This window comes from Trichophyton verrucosum (assembly GCF_000151505.1).
Source record: "Trichophyton verrucosum HKI 0517 chromosome Unknown contig00859_1.f1.exp, whole genome shotgun sequence".
NCBI lineage: Eukaryota > Fungi > Ascomycota > Eurotiomycetes > Onygenales > Arthrodermataceae > Trichophyton > Trichophyton verrucosum.
Window position 1 is genome coordinate 129,561 of NW_003315231.1, and position 13,535 is coordinate 143,095.

Genomic DNA, 13,535 nt, shown 5'->3' on the forward strand with positions numbered 1-13,535 from the left:
GTTCTGTATGGCTGGCTACCCCGCTCAGGCTTAATGCTGAATGAAGTCTGTTATGCACCTCATGCTAGGATAGCCTTCCCCTTGAGCCGCGGATTCCCATGCAGCATTTCCCTGACAACGGTAAATCAAATGGGGCCTAAAGCTACTCCGCAAAGTACTCAAGGATATCAAAGGCTGTCTAGGGAAGTCAAAAGAGACAACTCCGGGTGGCTGTATATGCTTTTGTTATGAAAGTATACCAAGGAATACATGCCTGACACTTCCTCCATGGCCAAGGCACTACCCCTGGCAATTTGCTGGCCTGATGTAAAAACCCGAAATTCCAGAATCATGGTAATGATGATCGCCCTCATGCACGCTATGGAGCTGCAAGTACTAGACTAGTTAAACCACCCCTGAAACACTCAGACCGTACGGATATGAAGGACGTAAAACCACCCCTCTCGCTCTTCCTCAAACCTGTAAAGCTAAGCTACGGAGTACTGCTCGTGGCACCATCTTCAGTCTCCGGAGTAGAGTTTGGATGAATGGGATTTTGTCTCTGGGACTGTGGGGAGGCGGCTGGGTATGTTTACATCGTCTTATTCTATGTGCAGGGGTGTCAGCGACGATCTTGCTATTTTGATTCTTGCAGGTACAGGGGCGGCAGGAAGGATATATTGGTCTCGGAATACGGCCTTTGAGAAGGTATACTGCTGGCTCTCATTACCTGGCATAATGGGGTGTATTTCATGCTTCGTATAAGACTGCCTGTTCTGTCTCATCCACCCTTTACTTCGTCGGTAATGATGTGTGGGCAGGGGCTTACTCGTGTAACTGAGATCTCCTATTCCATTACAAAGTTTTCCAGTTCGAATACTGTAGGGCATATGTATACGGTGTATTATTAGGTTGTAACATGGGTGGTATAGTATTAGCAAGGGGGTTGTACTCATTATGACTATCCGTGTGTTAAATTCAATATCTCTATCAGGCCGAAGATTGTCAAAACTATACTCGATATCAACAGGGAGGAGCCATGGGCTGTGCCCTCATTAAGACAGGGTATGCGGTGATATTATTATGTATGGGTTAGGAATGATGCACCGCTTCTGGTTATCAACAGGTGCTGCACTATTGGGGACATTAACCGATTATTTCGTATATATGGTTTTTTTTTAGAGTGAATGATACCCTTCCTGATTCCCGCAATACTCACATGGGAGAAGAAGGAATACTAGATGGCTGCCTGGGACGGAATGGCCGTAAGAATCAAGCACCGATTGCAGTCTACTTCCTTTTCCGCATAGACCCCTTTGATGACGCCTTTGCGGAAGAAGAAGCCTCACTCTCACCCGCTTTGACTGCGGGAACGGACGGTTCTACTGTCTTCGAATCGCCACCGGAGTTATTCTCCTCGCTCTTCCGAGTGGCTTGCACCTTTTCCTCTTCTTCGTCGTCATCTCCTCCTTGGCCAAATTCGTTGACTCGCGTGTAGTCAACTTTGTACTTCCAGCTTTGATAGAGCCAGATGAAGAAGATAACGTCATCTCGGAGGGTTGCAAGTCGATGCAGTGTTGGCATCTTGATTGTGAATGCAAATAAGTCATCGATGAATGTGTTCAAGAACTTGTAAGTGAGCGCTTTCCCAGGCATATGTGCAACGGACTATTTCCATATTGCGTTAGCTAAAGCGATTTCTCTAGATCGTTTGTTTAACAGGAGCGAAAACTCCACTTACCTTGAGACGATAGTTGATATACAGGCTTGGGACCATCATGAGGAAACCATAGGCATAAACACTACCAACAAGCGTCTCAATAATATAGGAGTACCATGACTTGTGGGTTTCATACAGCAGGCTGTATATGGCGTAGCCGATCAATAACGGAACGGCCGCAATGTACAACCATTTGAATGCAATTTCATCGTACTCTTGAGTTTTCTTTTCGGTCTCACTAAGCTTGTGTTTGTCCTCGAGAACAATGATATATGGGAGGAATGAGAGATATGAGTTGGCTGGCGGGGGACGAATGCGGACATTAGCCGACTTTGTGATTTTCCAAGCTTCAACGATTATACCAAAGCCTTGACCGCCGAGAATCATCCATGATGTATTCTCATTATTGTCAAGCAGGTACAAGAAAATGATCAGCTGCATGAAGACATTTGCAATGATTGTACGGACAGAAGTTCCAACGACGTCCTTCTTCTTTCTCCAGTGGGACTAGGAACTAGGTAAGTATTCGCCATTCAAATTTGTAGATGATCGTAGTGCTAAAACGGGAATAAGTCACTTACGATATCATTCTTGAAAGCGAGGAACTCGAAGATCGTATGCAAAACACCAACAACACCGGTGGTGATCAGGAGATAAATGTTGGTATCCAAAAGCACTTCCTTAATCATCTCAACCTCGCTCCCATCACCCGACGTAGGTGGGATTGGGCCCCCAAAGGCCGCCTGGTGCTGCTTCTGCTTGGAATCATCCTCAATGCTGGACATTATAGCAAACTGCCATTGCTTGACGGTGTTCAAGGTGATGCGCAGTGGAACTTCGTTGACAGTCGAGTTGAGCTCTGTCATATGGTTTCTAAGCTGCCAGAAACGATTGAAGAAGAAAGTCGGATAATACCAGCCTACTTCCCCGGAGCCATCTCTGGCACCGGTCCGTTCCAACTGAAGGAACCGGCGAATGGAGGGATGAGTGGATTGGAAACTTATAGCCCCTTGGTCAGGAACGAGAGATACAGTAAGATTTGGGTGATAAAAGGAGCCAATCTTCACTACTTTCGGCTCTTCTTCCACCACTTCAGTCTCATTAGCTGCATCCAATAGGTTCCGGAGCTTTTTGGCTTTCTTTTTTGGTAGATACTGGTTAACTGGGTGAGAAAAGTTATACGCTGTGTCAGAGCTATAGCCTTCCTCATTCGAGTACTGCGGATGTCCCGAAAGCGCAACAAAAAAGTGAGCCCAGAGGGTCTCATTATTCTGCACGGCCTTTGGGATGAACAGAGTGGTACTTATTTCTCGAAGCTCCTTTGTGTCTGCAGTATCGAATCCCTTCTCATCTAGGACCTTGCTATCCTTTGGGAGGGGAAACGTAGTAGATGGCGTAACATGTATCGCAATGTCTAGTTTGCTGTCTGGTTCCCACATCGGCACAGCCTTGACGGGAAAATAAGTCGCGTTTGTAATTGTGTCTTGGTCGGGTCGTTCGGAGAATTTTGGGAAAGAATTCTTCACGGCAGCTGCACCGCCAGCGCCATTGGGTGCATTCCAATAGTTCATAGCCTTCGTCAGCACGAACTGGGAGACCACTAGCATGACAAACCCCTTTAACATGGGCTGGAGGGCCGACTATAGCTTGTGAGAGCTTGTGTTAGCCTTGTCTATGTAGAAAAGTGGTTCCCGGATGGCCAACTCACGGTCTCCTCCTCCTGCCGCGCATTACCTCTGGGTGCTTCCGGCATCTTTGCTGTCGAAGCAAGCCTCGAGATAGCTATCCAAAACCAATCGAGTCTCGCGGCGTGCGTTGTCGAGACGAAGGTGTTGTTGAAGGTCGTAGCAGAAGCGCCAGATATCTTTTACGTTATCGCCCGAGGTGCGTGAAACAGCCAATGAGAGCGCAATGTCCCGCCGCAACCCCAGCGATAAACCAAGATCGCCATTGGAACCAAAAGAGCCGCCGCCGCTTCAAACTCCGACGAAACAACCGGCATGCGACTGGCTCTTTGACCCCGTTCGACGCTGAGACAGATACACACGCCGTGGCCGGCCGGAGTCACTCTTCCGCTGGGCCTCGAGATGGGCTTTCAATCCACCCGCAAAGCGAATCGATAATGGAAAACAACCTCGCAGGCACAGGAGCACCACCAGCGCCATCGGCCGCTGCAACAGCTTCAGCAGCAGGCCAATCCCAATTTCCAGCACATGAGAACCCACGAGTCTGGCTGTTCTCCTCTGGCGACTCTCCCATAGGAATCTCGTTAGCTCGCCAGATCCTTGCGCATGGCGACTACGTGGTTTGCGGCCGCTGTCCTGCAGACTCTGAACGAGAAAATCCCAGGGTCACTGCTTTCGAAAACTTCCTGGAAGAGCTAGAGAATGCGGAACCGGGCCAGGAGATTAGCGGCTGGAAGGAAAGATTTGATGTCGTGAATCTTGATATCAGGTATGAATGGAGTGGCATACAGCTTCAATGAGGGGAAATGAGGGACATGTCGGGACGCGGCTCTCATGACAAAATGCTAACTTAGATGTCTATAGGATAATGAGCGACTGTCAGGCTGCAATTGCTAGCACGATAAACAAATACGGGAGAATTGACATCGTTCTCTGCTGCACAAGCCAAGGTAAGCCCATCGAACCCTCCCCTGAGTTGCTTCTACTCGAACGGTAGTTGCTGACATGAGCGTTGGTAGCCGTCATTGGATCTGTTGAAGAGCTCGCAACTTCAGAACGTGCAAGGATGCTGCTGAAAGACCAGTTTGAAACTAATTACTTTGGACCTGTGAACTTGATCAAGTCTGCTCTTCCGCAAATGCGGCTCCAGAGATCCGGGCATCTGATGGTTCTAGGTGGAATAAGTAAGATTACTACTATCCTTAACTACACGAACCTCTCAACGCGCAACATACTAATGGAGTAATAGCCGGACGTATCGGAACACCTGGCCTTGGAGTATACTGTGCCGCAGAATGGGCATTAGACGGTTATTGTGACGTGAGTTATACCTGTCAAACCCCTCCTCAAGACAATATATTAATATCTGCAACAGAGCCTTGCATACGAGGTGGCGCCATTCAATATCCGAATCACAATCCTCCAAAGCAGCGTTGAGATAGGGGTACTGTCCAATCTGATCACCAGCGTCCCGCCACTTGACGCCTACAATCCAGCCCAAAACCATGCACCCCTTTTCCGAAGAATTATGAACAGCGTACTTTCCCAGCTTCCGGGTTTCAGCGGGTATGCCCGGTCAGCCCATTTCCCGCCAAGTACCCAGGCGCCGTTATCTTCTCCAGGAAGTGTGAAGCAAGAGTCTACAAAGGAGAATGACGAGCCTCTCTCCGCACCTTCTGGTGTCTCACTTTATCCGCCACTCGGCTCTGAGCATCTGGAAATGCTTATGGGGGAAACCATGTATGCTGTCACTGCCATTGGAGGTCATGAAAACCCGCCTGCCAGGCATATAGTTGGAGCGGAGTCGGTTGCATGTGTGAAGGAGAAGCTGAAGACGGTCAGCGAAGAACTAGAAGACTTCATCGAGTGCAGCTGTGCTGTGGATATTAATAGCACAGAGAATCCTTCTAGGGTCACGAGCGACGAGGTAGTGGTCCAGCCTGAGACTTAAAGTGGCTTTGTAGATATATCTTAGCTATGTGACATCATGGCCTTATGTTCATGTATATACTTACGATGGTGTAGACCAAAAAGTTGAAATGGTACAACTACAGCCTTTCGTATTCATTAATCAATTCCTAAAGATATGCCAAGACCATTTACTCCGAAAATAGTCCCGCGGAACGAGCCCCATGAAGTTGTTCAGTTGGCAAATCTATCCAGGATGAGCCGTTATCGTACAAAGGGTAATTCAGGGATCTGGGACATATTCAGGCGTTTCTAATTTCTTTTGATAGTGACATCCTGCGGGAGATACACTACGAGTAGCATCCTAGCAATCAGCAAGTATTATTAGACCAGGTATCTTGCCTCACCAATACCAAGCCAGCATGCCTTCAACATCGTCATATTCACCGTTTTGATCGGGTATACCAGCTGTGCCGGACCTCCCAAAGTGTCCCCATGTCCTGGTTGTTTCTGATGCAGCGGAAAAGCATCCATGCATTTGCGACTCGGGCAGACGATTCTCGGCCATCAAGTTCGTGAATCTTTCTAATCAAAGACATAGGTCCTGTGACACCTGGAAATATTACTGGTTCGACGCTATTAGGGCTTTCCGGAACAGGGGCTTCTTTGCCCTCGGAAGGAAAGCTCGTTTTATCTGGCACTTCCAACGTCGCCGCGTGTTTCGTGCTGAGAGTACCAGGAGAACCAGGACTTGGCTGATTCGATGTTTCTCGCATATCTGGTGTTCTGGTTTTTGTTTGAGCATTGTCGTCTGTATCGACTTTTGGATGTACAGAGGCTTGACCGTTGGACTGGCTGGTATGTGCTCGATGAGATATTTCGGAGACTTGCGGCTCAGTTTCCGTTGCGATTTCTGTTTCCATAAGTGTAGGAGAACCATGTCTATCATCTTTTGGTACCGATGGGTGAGACCGTTCGGACCGAGTACCATTTGTAGCATCGGTATGACCAGTTGGCAGCACCCCTACGACCGCAACTTCAGCCTTAGTAGAGGGTGTAGCTTTTCTAGGACCGGAAGTATCTGCCTTTAAATTAAACGGCACATATGGAGTATTTGATGGTGGTAGAGGTCCAAGCTCTTGCAAAGACCTGTGAAAATCCACATCATCTATTTCATCAATCATATCTGGTGGATCAGACATGATACTGCAGTCATCACTATCATCTAGAAGTTCTTCAATGAAGCTCTTTCCTAAAAAGCGCGTTTTCGTATTGCTATTGATTTCCTTGGCTGTTTCTGATTCAATACTGGGAGTAACATCGTCGAATGGACCGATGTCCATAGCTGTATCAAAGCCTGAATGGTTCTGGGGTATAGATATCTCAACAACTGCTTTGTTGTCAATACAGCTTTCATTTTTGGTTAAGGACTGATTAGGTTCTGTTGCGAGGCTCGCGGTGAGAACACTCTGGTTGTTACTCATTATATATTCCTGGGCAATACTTTGGTCTTGGTCACAAACTTGAGGCTGTGTCGAAACAGCTTGTGACGTACCTGTATTCGAAACCTCTTCTGAGCGAGTTTTATGTTCAGTTTTGGCCTTGGGTTCAACGTTAGGCTCTGGCCTGGCCTCACGTTCAACCGGATGATTGGGTGAAGGTTCTGGCGCCGGCGAAGCCCCTGGCTGACTCTTGGTCAGTGAAGGCATGAACACGCGCCTGCCAGGAGGAATAGCAAAAGTAAGGGTCTCTCCATCCAAACTCACGACCTGATAGTATACTATGAGCCAAGGCCTAATCATGGGGTGGGTGGGGGAGAGAGTAAACACAAGACATACAGCTACCTCCTTCTCAACCAGAAACTTTCCCGCCCCTTTCCCCTGAGAACGCGAGTACTTCCAAACGTCTCCCACTTCGAACACACCGTTGGTAACTAACGTTTTGAAATCAACCGTGGCACTATCACCAGCTGGCACATTGGTGTGATAACGCTGTTTCTGTCCCCAGAATGCCTCAAAATCTCTCTCTTTTTTAGCATCAAACTTTCCCTCAGCTCTTTCTTTAACTGCTTTATGTGCCTGCTTCTGCCATTCCGGATCATATTTTCCATTCGCAAGGTCTAGTTGGAATTGACGGGTTGCATCACGCCAAACGGTTGAGCGCAGAAACTCTTCGGAGAGGGGCGGAATGATCCCATCTGGATTCTCAGCAGAAGGTTCTGCATCTGGATGTACGCTCTCGGGAAGTAGAGAAAGAATTTCTTTCTTCTCTCCTTCGTCTAGACACGTCCATGCTTCGGGTTTGGCGAACAGTTTCTAACATCAATCAATCAGCCATATGCAACACTCAGATCATGAAAGTTCATACCACCACATACCGCCAAATCAATGTCGACAAGAGGAGATTTCTCGCTTGTCATCACAAACTCGTCATCAACCCATGGGTTCTTCTTAGTTCCTCTAGCGGACTTGCGCTTATTGGAGGCCGTTTTGGGTGGCATCTTCCGCTTCGTCTCATTTGAAGATCGAGCTGTCTTTTTTGTATGAGTCGCATCGTCCGGCACACCCTGCTGCGCACGCTTACCAGTTTCCAGGCCTTAGCATATTCCAACTTCCTGGAGAAAGCAAACAGTAAAGGGCCAATAAAAAAAAATAAAAGAGTAAAAATCAAGATCAAAAAATAGCCCTTTTTGTATCGTAGCGAATGTTGTTGGAGTTGATGTTGACTTTGAAACTTACAGCTTTTGGGGGGAGCTTGTTCTGCCGCCCGACACCGCCTTGCACTTTCATGTTCTCGTCAAGTAAATAATAAAAAATAGTAAAACCTGGCTTCAAGAAAGAAGAAAGCAGTCAACCGTCAACAGTTAACTGCAGATTAAAGGACAGCTTATTTCCGCCGAAGTGAATAATAAGACTCGTCAATATGGTCATATCAACACAGATTTCCCGGCTGGACGGTGGGTAGTGTTCCGTGTCTGGACCTGTGAGGGTGTTGAAGCTGAGATGTTTGTCCTCTTCTAGGCTTGATGCTTGCGGCTTCTGTAGACAATGAACAGGTGTGTGTGTTGCTGCAGGATGTGGATTCTTGAAAGAAATTGAATGCGCTAACGAGTTATCTATAGGCCGAGTCAGAACTGTCAGATGTTAAGTCGCAGACCAAAGAGATAGTTGCGCGGTTGAATCGCAACTCGGAGCAACAAGCTAGCATATCGTCGGGGCGCTACAGTCTACAGTATGGAGATGGATTCCCTAAGGAGATACCGGGTCATGAGAAGATATCAAACGTGGATGCTAACTTGGCTGCTCTAGTTACATTATTCAGGACGACATCTGCTTCCTATGCATCGCAGAACAGTCGTATCCCCGCAAACTCGCCTTTTCATATCTATCCGATATTGCAACAGAGTTCTTTAACACCTATTCTCCAACAAAATATCTCTCTTCCTCTTTACGACCATACGCCTTTGTCGAGTTTGACTCCTTTATTCAACGAACCAAGAAGTCATACCAAGATAGCCGAGCATCCCAGAACATCGACAAACTGAACGATGAACTAAAAGATGTCACTAAGGTGATGACAAAGAATATAGAAGATCTCTTGTACCGGGGTGATAGCCTAGAGCGCATGGGAGAAATGTCCGGGAGGCTGCGCGAGGACAGTAAGAAATACCGAAAGGCTGCTGTTCGGATAAATTGGGAATTGTTGATTAAACAGGTATGGCCTGCCTATCGGTTCGTTCGCCCGCGCTGTAGAGGCTGGATACTAACACAGCTCGATAGTACGGTCCTTTTGCGGGAGTTGGCTTCATCTTTATCCTTCTCATCTGGTGGCGGTTCTTCTAGTGCAGTATTAATGTCCATAATCATACACACCAAAATGCCTTCCAGACGACGATGCTATTGCTCACAATGTTGTAGCCTTTTGTGTAAGCCCTCGCATGTCCTGTTATCAATGGATCATGGAATATCCGAGGGTTTTCGCTTTTCTCTTGCCGGCAATTGCTGATTCTGCTTAGATTTCATCCTCTTCTTCATCGAAGTCGTCTTCCTCGCCCATGTCATAGAGGATACGCCCACCCTCTCCGGGGCCGTCACCCTTCTGGGCATCGAAATAAGGCAGCACCACATTATCTCTCTCTCTCCGCTGTCTTTCGGTTAGGCCAAGTTCGAAGGTTGATTCGGGCTCCCATGATTCCTCATTCACTTCAGTGTCCTTCCGTTTATACAGCGGATGGTCATCAAGCAAAATGACCACCTCCGTAGCTTGTTTGGCAGAGTATTTAGATGCATGTGGCAGAAAATACCACTCGACTATGCCACGCCCGCTCTTCCGCCTATGTTCCATTTCTAGGACAATTCCATCTTGTTTCTCGCCCTTCAAGTGTTGGTTAACTCTTCCAATCAAAACACCGTCGACTTCTTCCTCCAGACCAAATACTGGAGGTGCCAGGCTTCTATCTATAGCCGCCTTTCGAGCCATCATCTGAGACATTGAATGGGTGGTGATTATTGTCGTCGCTAGGTATGTCAACAGGGAGAGTGGTGAAGGGGTGTACGGATTCGAGCTGGGTGAAGATGGTATATGACGGTGGTAAACCAAAACAAGAGAGACTTGCACATGGGGTGAAGCAGGCCCCAACAGTGAGCTGAGGTATTCGGGTAAATAAACGGTCTTTGCGCCAGCTCTTGGAGAAAGCAATGGATGTACTGAATCAACTATAACGAGATATCCTAAGGTCTGTGCTTTAGCAGATTGAACAAACAAAGTCTTCTCCGAATACTTACTTTTGGGAGTGATATTCTGGTTTCCTGTAGGCTGTGAGGCAGTATAAGACGATGTGACCTCTTCTGCGATCAGCTCGTATGGCTTTCCAGCGGCGTTTATGAATGTATCAGCTCCAGCCGGGCGGGTCAATGTATCGAAGGAGACGAAGGTTACATGTCCTTTAGATAGCTAGTGGAAAAGCCGTCAGACGCACTACTCTAGATCATAGCTATAGGGGAGGCTCAGGCATAAATACTTTGGTTCGTCGAATGTATTCCTTTAAGAGCGGAGCGGCTGGCTGCTCCAGCGAGTCTTGCACAAGAGTTAACGGCGCAGCACCCTCCCGGAGGTTGAGCAGCTTCGATATCAGCAGTAAGTTATGGGTTCGACGGTGAGACACATCATTAGGAGCCATTTCAGCAAGCCCTTACTCCTCTGTATATTGCTGTAGTTCTACCTAGCAAAGTTGTTGTGCCTTCTGTCTATCAAATCTTTCTCTGCCCGCAAAATCACAAAAAGAAAATCATTGAAGCACTTTTGGCCTTTTTCGCCCACCATAGAAGTTTTTCGTTCATTTTCAATCTTGCAAGCATGCAACGAGGAAGCAAACAAAACATTTGAACCCGTGTTAAGCAGCAGCAGAGACGAGATTCAGGCGATATCAGCAGTCATTCGCTATAACTTTGTCCCTTATTTTTCACTGAGATAACTGCCGCTGTGATTGTGGATTTTCACCTCATGCTTGACACTATGGTCGAACCACCAGCCAAACGCGCCAGAAGGACAGACAGCTCAGCAATGTGGGATATGAATGATAATACCACGCGGTCCGATGGTGAATCTAAAGAGCCTAGTTCTACCCCGAAAAAAATGGCAGCAGGCGGTGAGGAGGTCTCCAGGAATGGTCCCAAAGGGGAGCGACGGATGCGATCTCGATCGCGATCTCGGGACAGAGGGGAGAGACGACGAGACAGAAGCTGGTCAAGGGACAGACGAGCACGAGATTACCCACGAGATACCCGGAGAGATCTTGACAGAGATGGTAGAGGCGGCAAAGGCAGAGAGCGGAGCTTGAGCAGGGACAGATACAGCTCTCGTCGTGGTATGTGTATATCGACATTCTACATACGCTCACTAATTCATGCGAGGTATAACGATAGAGTGCTGATATGATGTTGTATATATAGAATATACTTCTAGATCTAAGAGACACCGCGAGAGATCTATCAGCAGGTCGCCGTCGAGGTCACGATCTCCTGCACGAAATGGCCGCAGGGCCCGCTCACGATCACCTACCCGTAGGGGCGGGCCTGATCGGGGAGATGCAAAACACAGCCGACGTCGAGGAGACAGCATCGAACCCAATGGCCTGTCTGGATATGCACGACCGTCCACCAAGTCCGGCCGGCAAAACGAAATGGAGGTAGACATACCTGACGATCCTGACGACCTAGACCAAGTGATGATGAAGGCCATGGGGTTCTCATCCTTCAAGAGCACGCAGAACACTGAAGTCCCTGGGAACAACGTCTCCGGTGTTCGAAAAGAGAAGAAGACACAGTACAGACAGTACATGAACCGTGTGGGAGGATTCAACAAGCCGCTGAGTCCAACTCGATAATAGCACTGTTTTCTCCTTTCTTATATCTATCCACCTTTTTTTTAAACAGCATTCTGAGCGTTATTCCTTTTCTTCTTACTGTTTTCATACACTATCTACACCTGGGCGACCGGTGAGAGTTCTGAGCTTGTTTGTTGCTAATTTATGGCCTTTTCTTGCCTTCACTTCTGGGATATGACCACCATTTGTATAATTAGAGACGCTGCAGCATCTGAGAAATATACCCGATTTTATTTTATCCGTTGTCCTTGCTGTTTTCGAAGCAGTTCGATATACGGGACTGCGATTGTGGATTCTCCCTTTTCGCGGGGATCGAAGAAATATTTTTACGACGTCATAGGGAAAAGGCACAACTTTTTTTGACTACGGACGGAGGAGACATCTAACCTTGACAGGAGCAAATGCAACTGCGGACAGGACGTTGATACAGTTTAATTCTTGGTATAGGCAGTACTATCTCGAGAACACCTTAGAGTCACCTGCCAGAATGACTGATATTCGCAGGGAGCGGGACATTGTCATTATCGGTAGGCTTCACCCCCTCCTGGCCTGATAATCAGACACAAGTCTAACATCTAATTTACCAGGCGGCGGGATAATTGGATGCTGCTGCGCCTATTTCCTTACAAGGCATCCTTCGTACGATCCATCAAAACACAGAATAACAATTCTCGAGGCCTCGGAGATTGCCGGCGGAGCGTCTGGCAAGGCTGGTGGGCTGCTAGCACTGTGGGCATATCCCAAAGTAATTGTCCCTTTGAGCTACCAGCTACATGCCCAACTAGCAAAAGAACATGGCGGAGTAGACAGATGGGGATATAGGGAAGTTGGATGTGGACAGCTTATCGCAGATGGTCGGGCCAGAAACCAGGCTGACAAGTCGAAGTCTGGCAAAGCGGCGGTCTCTCTGGGAAAGAGAAGTGATGATGACATGGCAACGTTGAAAGCTGCAGGGTTTCCAGAAGACCTTGACTGGTTCGATCCTGCAGTGCTAAGGGCGTACGAGGAGATGGGAGGCAAGGGAACTACCGCACAGGTGCATCCGTATCTTTTTACGACTTCAATGGCAAAACTGGCAGAAGAGAAAGGCGCAAAAGTTGTCCTGGGCACGGTTACTGATATTGACTACTCAGAAGGCCCTGTTAAGTCTTTAAAATACCAAAGCAAGGCCACTGGTGCTATGGAGACTATTACTGCTACAGACGTTATCATTTCAGCAGGCCCCTGGACATCAAGGATATTCCCACCAGCCCCAATCGAAGCCCTTCGAGCACATAGTGTTGTCCTACGTCCAACACGCCCTGTCTCCGCATACACTCTATTTACCGAGATCACTCTTCCAGTGGGACAGTCCAAGTCAGGCAGATTATCTGCAACCAGCCCTGAAATCTACGCTCGGCCTGACAACACGGTATACGCCTGTGGAGAAGGAGATACTTTGGTACCTTTACCGTCATCTACAGCTGACGTCGAGGTTGATCAGTCCAGATGCGAAGACATTATCAACGCAATTGGAAGTGTGTCTGACCAGTTACGGGATGGAGAGGTACTGGTCCGGCAGGCCTGCTATCTTCCTAATGTAGCTGGCACCGGCGATCGAGGAAGCCCCCTTATCGGTAAGACTAGGACAGAAGGCTTGTATCTAGCAACCGGCCATACCTGCTGGGGCATCCAGAACGCACCGGCAACAGGCAAGCTTATGAGCGAGTTTGTTTTCGACGGCGATGCTAAGAGTTTGAATATTTCTTCTCTGGATCCTCGCAAGGTGATATAGAAGAATCCTTTCTACTGTTCGGGAGGTTTCTCTAGAGGCCAATCATTTGGCTAGTTATCAGTTTGATATTTGTAGAGATGAATG

At 47.8% G+C, this 13,535-nt stretch overlaps 7 protein-coding genes across 7 annotated transcripts; 4 read left to right on the forward strand and 3 right to left on the reverse strand.

Annotated features, from left to right (window-relative positions):
• Window positions 1-1,269: 1,269 nt before the first annotated feature.
• TRV_06999 (uncharacterized protein) lies at window positions 1,270-3,324 on the reverse strand (the record flags this gene model as incomplete). Its single annotated transcript, XM_003018940.1, has 3 exons — window positions 1,270-1,647; window positions 1,721-2,206; window positions 2,281-3,324. The coding sequence occupies 3 exons, from the start codon at window positions 3,322-3,324 to the stop codon at window positions 1,270-1,272; spliced, it is 1,908 nt and encodes a 635-aa protein (XP_003018986.1).
• Window positions 3,325-3,821: 497 nt separating this feature from the next.
• Window positions 3,822-5,335, forward strand: TRV_07000 (uncharacterized protein; the record flags this gene model as incomplete). Its single annotated transcript, XM_003018941.1, has 5 exons — window positions 3,822-4,153; window positions 4,249-4,334; window positions 4,404-4,568; window positions 4,634-4,704; window positions 4,760-5,335. The coding sequence occupies 5 exons, from the start codon at window positions 3,822-3,824 to the stop codon at window positions 5,333-5,335; spliced, it is 1,230 nt and encodes a 409-aa protein (XP_003018987.1).
• Window positions 5,336-5,735: 400 nt separating this feature from the next.
• TRV_07001 (uncharacterized protein) lies at window positions 5,736-8,081 on the reverse strand (the record flags this gene model as incomplete). Its single annotated transcript, XM_003018942.1, has 3 exons — window positions 5,736-7,570; window positions 7,660-7,861; window positions 8,031-8,081. The coding sequence occupies 3 exons, from the start codon at window positions 8,079-8,081 to the stop codon at window positions 5,736-5,738; spliced, it is 2,088 nt and encodes a 695-aa protein (XP_003018988.1).
• A 236-nt stretch (window positions 8,082-8,317) lies between these two features.
• On the forward strand, window positions 8,318-9,134 carry TRV_07002 (uncharacterized protein; the record flags this gene model as incomplete). The annotated part of the gene is made up of 4 exons (XM_003018943.1): window positions 8,318-8,347; window positions 8,414-8,575; window positions 8,614-9,006; window positions 9,072-9,134. The coding sequence occupies 4 exons, from the start codon at window positions 8,318-8,320 to the stop codon at window positions 9,132-9,134; spliced, it is 648 nt and encodes a 215-aa protein (XP_003018989.1).
• Window positions 9,135-9,303: 169 nt separating this feature from the next.
• Window positions 9,304-10,471, reverse strand: TRV_07003 (uncharacterized protein; the record flags this gene model as incomplete). Its single annotated transcript, XM_003018944.1, has 2 exons — window positions 9,304-10,245; window positions 10,313-10,471. The coding sequence occupies 2 exons, from the start codon at window positions 10,469-10,471 to the stop codon at window positions 9,304-9,306; spliced, it is 1,101 nt and encodes a 366-aa protein (XP_003018990.1).
• A 1,002-nt stretch (window positions 10,472-11,473) lies between these two features.
• TRV_07004 (uncharacterized protein) lies at window positions 11,474-11,677 on the forward strand (the record flags this gene model as incomplete). Its single annotated transcript, XM_003018945.1, has 1 exon — window positions 11,474-11,677. The coding sequence occupies one exon, from the start codon at window positions 11,474-11,476 to the stop codon at window positions 11,675-11,677; it is 204 nt and encodes a 67-aa protein (XP_003018991.1).
• A 487-nt stretch (window positions 11,678-12,164) lies between these two features.
• On the forward strand, window positions 12,165-13,451 carry TRV_07005 (uncharacterized protein; the record flags this gene model as incomplete). The annotated part of the gene is made up of 2 exons (XM_003018946.1): window positions 12,165-12,204; window positions 12,265-13,451. The coding sequence occupies 2 exons, from the start codon at window positions 12,165-12,167 to the stop codon at window positions 13,449-13,451; spliced, it is 1,227 nt and encodes a 408-aa protein (XP_003018992.1).
• Window positions 13,452-13,535: the final 84 nt, after the last annotated feature.